Here is a 7,737-nt window from a genome sequence, read left to right as displayed (position 1 = left end):
AGGTCCTCTTAAGCTCTGAGGCAGGCACCTCCTGCTCTTGTCCCCCGCCAGTCTCCCTCCATCTATGGTAAGGCACCACTGGAGGAGACTGCGGTAGAGCAGTAGTGAATTAACAGGGCAGAGGTGACCAGACAAGCACCCCAAGATCAACCCCATCCCCTGCCCCAGCTACGAGGTGGACCCTAGAGCCCCACCACCACCACCGTGAAGTGCTCCCTGCCACGAGGTGCCTCAGAGGGCCCTGCCCTGGGCAGTCCCTGTAAGCTTATGCCAAGGTGGGCAATGTGTCTCAAGGCTCTACTGAGAATGCCCCCTAGGACTCCCCTCCAGGGGAGAGGCCCCTGTACCCACACCCAGACAGTATCTGGGGAGGCTGGGTCTTCCTCCTGAGTAGTTCTGGCCCAACCCTTCATGGCTGAGGGAGGGCTGTGTGGCCCAAAGGAGGGAAGTCACTTCACCTGGAAGTGGTAGTCTCAGGCTTGAGGCTAGAACCCAGGTGTGGGGACCTGAATGCAGCCCTGTCCTGTGTATACCTTGCTGCCCTTGGGGCCACCTCAGGTGAGCTCAGGTGCACAGGGGCAGGCTGCGTGGGCTGGGGGCTCCGCCCTGACCCCCACCCCCGAGGCAGGCTCCTCTGGGCTGCGTGGGGCAGAGTAGGCAGGCAGAGCGGGCGGAGCGGGGGAAGCCCCCAGGCTGGCTCACGCCATTGTCGGAGGGCCCAGCAAGGCGCCGAGAGCCATGGAGTTGCGGCTGGGGGGCTACACGGCAGCGGTGGCTGCGGTGAGTGGGAGCACAGTAGAGGGGGTTGAACGGCCTGACTTCAGGCCCGGGTTGCCGGCTGTGAATGAAGGGGCCCAACTTCCTTGGGAAGTGTGCCAACACCACCACCACCCTCCCTTTCGACTTAGAGACTCAGCTAGTTAGAGGCTTACCCGGGCGGGGCCCTTCCGCTGAAAGGAAACCTCCGCCCGGAGCCTGGAGGGGTATAGGGGCCCCAAGCAGGGAAAGATCTAGGTCCCCCACCTTAGAAAGAGCCCGAGTGGGGATGGGGCTGCCTGAGCCTGCTCCGATGATCTAGTGGAGGAGGGGAAATGTGCTCAGAGCTGCCGGAGACCTCTGCTCTGCTGCTCCGAGCCTGGTCTGCGCCCGGCGAGGGAAGCTGGCTTTCCCCACATTTCCTGCATCCACGGGCACCTCTTCTCAAGAGCCCGAGAAGTGGGCTGCTCTGTGGGCAAGTGTGGGGCCCCTTGAGGTGGGGGAGACAGGGCAGGGCCTGTGCAGCAGCCCTGCTGGAGTGAGCAGTGCCCTTCCTCCAGGTCCTACTCCTGGCACTGCTGGGCGCCCAGGGCCAGCACAGCACTCCTGCTCCTAGGTGCAACTGTGCCTACAATTTCCAGAAGAGGAACGGTCTGTTCTGTTGCAAAGGCTGTCCAGCAGGTGAGTAGCTGCAGAGGCGGGAGGGGTGAGGGGGGAAGTGAGGGCAGACAGAGGAAGATGGGGGTAAGTTGGGGTCAGAAGACAGGGGAGGCCAGGGTGGGGGCAGTAGGAAGCCAGAGAGAGGAAAGACGTGGGAACCCCCTTTGACTATCTGACTTGGGTCTTGTTTCCACAGGGCACTACCTGAAAGGCCCCTGCCTGAAGCCCTGTGGTCCGGCCATCTGCCTTCCATGCCCCTGGGGTACCTTCCTGGCCAGGGAGAACCACCATGAGACCCGCTGTACCCGCTGCCAGGCCTGTGACGAGGAGGGTGAGAACCCTAGTGCTCAGTGTGGGGCTCGTGAGGACAGGCCATGGCCAGGGTATTTCTGAAGAAGGGGGCAGGTTTGGGCTTAACCTCTGGGTGTGACAATCCCTGTGCCCACCTCTCCCAGGCTCTCCACAGTGATCCTGCCCTATGATGCCTTTGCCTCCTCTCATCCTGATGACCCTCCTATCTCTGTGTGCCTGTGATCTGTGGCCATCTCCATGCTCCTCTCCCTTTGTGGGTGGCCCTATTTCCATTTCCCAGGGGATTTGTGCCCCCCGCCCCCACCGGGGGCCTCTGGCTCTGAAGGCCTCCATTCTCCCCATCTCTCTGAACAATCTTGCCAGTCTCCCAGGTGGCCCTGAAGAACTGCTCGATGGTGGCGGACACCCACTGTGGCTGTGAGCCAGGCTGGTTCCTGGAGTGCTTGGTCAAGCCCTGCAAGGCTGGCTCTCCCTTCCGCTGCCATCCATGCTCAGACTGCAGGGCTCTGCACCGCCACACACGGGTGCCCTGTGAGTACCCCCATTCTGGGCTACCTACCTACTCCGCCCAATACCTTCTCCCTAATTCCCTCTCTCCCTTCCCGACCCACAAATCATTTCCTGGACTGCAGGTTCTGCCAGAGATAGCGACTGTGGGACCTGCCTGCCTGGCTTCTATGAATATGGCAACAGCTGCGTGTCCTGCCCCACGTAACTTCCTGGCTGCCCCAGGACAGGGAGAGGGAGGCTGGGAGCAGAGTGGGAGCTTGGTCCTTGGACGCTAAAGGGAAATCTGCGTTCACCTTAGGACGGATAAATCGGGGGAGTCTCTTCACCTTCTGTCAGACTTTCCTGTAGTAATCTTTCCAGCTGTATGTTAAGGGAGCATAGGATTTGTCAATTGATAGAGTCATGTTGATACACTTTCAAATCTTGGGCTAAGATTCGAGATCTGCCACTTGCTCTCTGGGAGACCCTGGGGAAGTTACTTCACCTCTCTGATCTGTGGCTTCCCCAGGTGAACATGGTGATGTTAGTAGGTTCTTCCCAGAGCTAAGATTAAGGGGTAAAGCACTTTATTGATTCATCTGCTTAGCCAAGTATGTATTAAGCATCTACCATTTTCCAGAGATGTTCTAGGTGCTGGGGATATGACAGGGAATAAAGTAGGGAAATCCCGGTCTACAGGAAGCTCCATAAATAGTGGTTGTGGGAAGTGTGGCTCCCAGAGAAGAGGCCTGGGGAGGGAAGGGCCTCCGGGATGGAGAAGATGGGTAGCCCCCCTTGACGAGTGCTCCCTCACCTCCCACCCCATCCCCTCTCCTTGCAGGAGCACCCTTGGGAGCTGTCCTGAGCCATGTGTGACTATCTGTGGCTGGAGGCAGAGTAGGTGGTGTGCTGGGAATTTAAGCAGGATGGCTGGGATGGGCCAAGGGGAATTTGGGGGTGGGGGTTTACTACTCACCACTCACCAGCTGTTCTCAGTGTTCTGGGTCCAGGTGCTTCTGGCTGGCCTGGTGGTCCCACTCCTGCTTGGTGCTACCCTGACTTACACATACCACCGCTGCCAACCTTGCAAGCCCATGGTTCCTAGTAAGTACAGGCTGCAAACACACATTTTGTAGAGGCACAGGATCAGCTTGGGTAGCTCAGAGCCCACTGACTCCTGATGCAGAGTGGGGAGACTGAGGGAGGGAGTGCTGGGGGCAGGGGTGGTACAGGGGAACACAAGAGGGCATGGGCCGGCACTCTAGGAGTCTTGCCTGGTTGCTGATGAGATGCTCTTTGTCTCTCAGCAGATGAAGCTGGGATGGAGGCCTTGACTCTACAGGTAAGCATATAAGTAATATTCTGGGAAGAGAGGGAGCAAAAGATTGGGCCTTACTATAACTCATCATCCCCAGTGTGTGGCACAGGTGCTGGCAGAGTAGACCTAATGAACATCTGTGAGGTCACTGAGTTATCAGTGATGGAGTACAGCACGCACCTGCCTCTAAGTGGCTTTCAATCTGATGGGGTCCAGACAGGTTCAGTGGGATGAGTGCCACCATGGTCAGGCCTTGGGCAGAGTTGAGGGAGCCCAGAGAAGGGCAGCCAGGGCAGGGTATTCCAGGCAAAGGAAATAGTTCTTCTGAGCCACAGTGAAAGATTATGGCCAACTGCGGGAGGCAGTCTTGGAGAATGTTTGCTGACTGACCCAAGGAATGGCCACTCCTGGCCAGAGACCTCAGAAAAGGGGCCTTACTTAGCAAACTGGGCTGACCTGGGGCTTCTCTCTGCTTCCAGGCCACCCAACTCTCATCCAGGGAGAGCGCGCACACCCTTCTAGTGCCCCTCAGCAGTAGTGAGAAGAAGGTCCGCGCTGTCCAGTTGGTGGGCAACGGCTGGACCCCTGGTTCCCCCCAGAGCCAGGAGGCGCCTTGTCCGGAGGTGACATGGCCCTGGGACCAGATGCACAGCAGAGCTCTTGGTAAGAGACCTCCCTGGCCTGAGACCTGACCCCATTCTCCCGAGCCCGAGATGAGTACTAGCTTCCTGCGCACCAGCTGCCCACTTCCCATCCCTAGTGGAACGGGTGGAGCTCCCTGGCGGGCCCTGCCTGGGGCTCCCGCCGCCCCCAAGGCCGCAGATCGCACTCCCGCCACTGGCGCTCTCTGGCCCGCCCCCAGAGCCGCCGCCGCCGCCTTCGCCAGCGCCCCCTGCAGGCTCCGCGGCCGCCACGCTCCAGCCGGGCCCGCAGCTCTACGACGTGATGGACGCGGTGCCCGCGCGGCGCTGGAAGGAGTTCGTGCGCACGCTGGGGCTGCGCGAGGCGGAAATCGAGGCCGTGGAGGTGGAGGTCGGCCGCTTCCGCGACCAGCAGTACGAGATGCTCAAGCGCTGGCGTCAGCAGCAGCCCGCGGGCTTGGGCGCCGTCTACGCGGCGCTGGAGCGCATGGGGCTGGACGGCTGCGCCGAGGACCTGCGCAGCCGCCTGCAGCGCGGCCCGTGACTCGGGGGCCCCTGCGGAAGCCCTAAGTACGGTTACTTATGCGTGTAGACATCTTATGTCACTTAATAAGCTCCCGGCGCGGCCCTGCGTAGCAGCGCCCAGCGCCCTCCCCGCCGCGCGACCCCGGGCTTCTGGTCAAGGCCGAGAGGCCGACGGCTCAGCGGTGCCTGGGCCTGACCTCGCTGAGGCCCTCATATTAAATCTGTGAAGGAAAACTACTGCGTGCTGTTTCCGCGGGGCCCGGCCTTGGTTTCCTGGGGGCGTCGGAAGGGGCCGGAAGTCTCGCCGCCCAGGGTCGGGCACCCACGGTGGAGGCCAGTGCGGCGCCTGGCTCCCAGCTGCCCCTCCCGCTCGGCCGTGGCCCAGTTACCCCGATAGCGAGAGGAAGTCGCGGCGACGGCGCGAGAGAGCGGACGTCAGCCCCGGTGGCTGAGAGAGCTTTAATGGGGGTGCGGGATGGCGGGGACCAGGACGGGGGGAAGCAGGTGGAGACGCGGTGCAGGGCCCCCCGCCCCCGCCTCCCCGCGGGCGCTGCGGAAGGGGCCGGGGTGGGGGGGCAGAGGATGGGCCCCGGAGCGGCAGCCCCGTCCCGCCGGGCAGGTTGCTGTTTTCATCGCTTCTGGTAAACAAATGACTGAGAGGAAGCCCTCGGCGGGGATGGGAAATGTGGCCCGGGCGGGCCGGGCGCAGATCTGGGTCAGGACGGGAGGAAAACCCCTTCCCCGAGCGCGGGGCCTGCCTCCGCCCAGGATGCGCCAGCCACGCGGGTTCCGGGGTGCGGGGGAGGGGGCTGCGGCCCGGCGCACGCCCCGCGGGGAGACCAGGTCGCCACCCACGGGGCCGGGAGAGCTCTGCGAGGCGTTCAACGAACATGCAAATATAAGTAAATCAACATGCAAATCAGCAGCATCTTTTTGCGTCAGCAGCTGGCTTGGGCACTTTTTCTGGGCCCCAGCGGCGGTGGCGGCGGGCGAGCTCCAGCGTCGCCCCGGGCTGGGGGTGCGGGGGCCGGAGCGGGGTCAGGGAGAGGTTCCAGCGCGGGAGGGGAAGGCAGCGCGGCTCCCAGCCCTTCCGCCCCGAGGCCAGGGCGAGGCTGGGGCCCCTCGAGCTCACGGGGCTGCGAGAGGAGGGCTGCATCTAGTACTTAGCGATGTCCCCCTTCTTCAGGATGATCTGTCTCTGCCAGGGCGCCAGCTTGGTCTCGTCGTAGCCCAGCGTCCGCAACTTCTCCGACTGCTCTTTCTCCCTCTGCAGCTCCTCCTGCTTCTGTCGCTCCTCCTCTTTCCTAGGCATAATGTAGGGGCAGAAACCCCCCCGCAACTGTGAGGGGGGTGGGCCAGGCACCCTGGGGGGGTCACGGGTGGGGGCAGGAGCTGGGTTGCCGAGGACAGAGGGACTAACTCGTGGTGGCCAGGGCAAGGGGTTCTGGGGGGCAGAAGGGCTGGGGGACCGGGGACTGGGGTCTGGTCAGGAAGCATAAGGGCAGGGCTGATGGGCACAGAAGGTCTTGGTTGAGGAGCTGGGTGAGTGAGAGGCTGTGGATGAGTTATTGCAGGCGGGGCTTTTACTGGAAATAGTAGTGCTGGGTCAGGAGGTGTGGCAGAGGGTGAGGAGGGGGTGTCTGGGGACAGGACCTGATATGGGGGGCTGGGGCTGGGCTGCTGGAGAACAGAGGGACCACAGTACTGAGATGCAGTGGTGGGTAATTCAGAACAGTTATTATAAAATAGGGGCTGGTGCTCCTGGGTGGCTCAGGGTGTGATCCCAGGGGTCCTGGGATCCAGTCCCACATGGGGCTCCCCAAAGGGAGCCTGCTTCTCCCTCTGCCTATGTCTCGGCCTCTCTCTGTGTCTCTCATGAACAAATAAAGTCTTAAAGAAGTAGGGGCTAGATCTGTGCTGCTGACAAGGCAGCCACTAAATACATGTGGCCACTAAGCATCTGAAATGTCAGAATGAGAAGCATTGTAGGTGTAAATAGCACCTGGCATTTCAAAGACTATGTTTATATGTGTGTGTGTGTACATATATATATATATCTATATATTTCATAACTTTTACATTATCTATTGAAGTGATACTTCGATATATTGAGTTAAATAAGATACACATGTTCACCTATATCTTTTTACTTTTTCAAAGTGGCTACAAGAGAATTTAAAATTACATAGTGGCTCGCATTATATTTCTGTCTGCACTGGGCTAGATTCCTGGGGGCAGGAACTATGTTTTGAGGGACAGCGCAAGGTTATTGACACTGAGGTTGGGTTAACCAAAGGTTGTTAGGGCATAAGATATAGACTTTGGGACAGGGGCTTATTGGGGGAGAGAGGTCTGGTGGCATCATTGGAAGCAGAGAGGTTGTGTTACAGACTAGAGTGACAAGGAGATGTGCTCAAGATGGGGCTGGATGAAGAGGCAAAAGACTAAGGAGGTTTGGGGAGGGGTGACAGGTCTGGCCCAGTCCCAACTCACCGCCTCTGCTCCCTAGAAGGAAAAAGAGACAGCATTATTTGGTGCCACCACAGCAGACACAAGATCAAGACATCCTACCAGGCCCTGAAGCTTCTGATTACCCAACTCACCTCTCCTCTTCTAGCTTCTTCCGCAGGAGGTCTCGCCTCCATGCAGGCATGCTGGCCAGCCGGGCTTCCTCCTCTTCCTCCTGAAACACAATTGTTGAGCTTTAGGACCAGCATGGGCTAGGAGGTAGGGGGCCAGAAGGGGCACCCCCAACCCCGGGAGACCTGCAAGAGTCAGGGACAATGGGATACAGATGTTCTTTCACAGGGCAAATCGATAAAGTTGCCTGGCCATGGTCTCCTTAAAGGGCTCTGCCCCCTTGTAACTCCAGCCTCCTGTGTCCTAGAGGGGGCGCCAGAGAGGTCAGACCTAAGGTGTAGGAAAGGACCAGAGAATGAGCTTCTCCACTGGGGCAGGATGACAGATGGCCCCAGGCCCCCAACCCAGACTCTGGGCAGAAACATCCTTGGGCCCCCACAGGCTCAAAGTGGCCTC

At 60.0% G+C, this 7,737-nt stretch overlaps 2 protein-coding genes across 10 annotated transcripts in view; one reads left to right on the top strand and one right to left on the bottom strand.

Moving 5' to 3' along the window:
- Window positions 1–105: 105 nt before the first annotated feature.
- On the top strand, window positions 106–4,935 carry TNFRSF25 (TNF receptor superfamily member 25). 7 transcript variants are annotated; one of them, XM_025427317.3, is made up of 10 exons: window positions 106–558; window positions 1,317–1,437; window positions 1,613–1,747; window positions 2,092–2,259; window positions 2,361–2,439; window positions 3,059–3,114; window positions 3,214–3,321; window positions 3,528–3,559; window positions 4,015–4,198; window positions 4,398–4,935. In XM_025427317.3, exons 1-10 carry the CDS (start codon window positions 511–513, stop codon window positions 4,718–4,720), a joined length of 1,254 nt encoding a protein of 417 aa, XP_025283102.1. In that variant the 5' UTR covers window positions 106–510; the 3' UTR covers window positions 4,721–4,935. The 7 variants fall into 7 exon arrangements, 6 of the variants coding, with proteins under 6 accessions (XP_025283102.1, XP_025283101.1, XP_025283099.1 ...); XM_025427316.3 differs by having other exon boundaries at window positions 3,525–3,559; XM_025427314.3 differs by having other exon boundaries at window positions 3,059–3,321.
- Window positions 4,936–5,141: 206 nt separating this feature from the next.
- The window catches only part of ESPN (espin), a 30,818-nt gene continuing 28,222 nt past the window's right edge, over window positions 5,142–7,737 (bottom strand). For all 3 annotated transcript variants that reach the window (XM_025427306.3, XM_035716043.2, XM_035716044.2), the window contains 3 exons: window positions 7,305–7,384; window positions 7,195–7,206; window positions 5,142–6,005 (listed from right to left, as the gene is read on the bottom strand). In XM_025427306.3, coding sequence (XP_025283091.1) covers window positions 5,858–6,005; window positions 7,195–7,206; window positions 7,305–7,384 — 240 coding nt within the window. In that variant the 3' untranslated portion in view covers window positions 5,142–5,857. The remainder of the gene's footprint in view (window positions 6,006–7,194; window positions 7,207–7,304; window positions 7,385–7,737) is intronic.

Source organism: Canis lupus, chromosome 5, assembly GCF_003254725.2.
Source record: "Canis lupus dingo isolate Sandy chromosome 5, ASM325472v2, whole genome shotgun sequence".
Classification (NCBI taxonomy): Eukaryota; Metazoa; Chordata; class Mammalia; order Carnivora; family Canidae; genus Canis; species Canis lupus.
Note: the sequence above shows the minus strand (reverse complement) of the source record. Positions and strands in the feature narration are given on the sequence as shown.

Coding starts and splice junctions, on each gene's coding strand:
- TNFRSF25 (XM_025427313.3), top strand. CDS start 511: ATGCAGCCCTGTCCTGTGTATACCTTGCTGCCCTTGGGGCCACCTCAG. Junction 1,748..2,091: donor CCAGGCCTGTGACGAGGAGG/GTGAGAACCCTA, acceptor CAATCTTGCCAG/TCTCCCAGGTGGCCCTGAAG. Junction 2,260..2,360: donor CCGCCACACACGGGTGCCCT/GTGAGTACCCCC, acceptor CCTGGACTGCAG/GTTCTGCCAGAGATAGCGAC.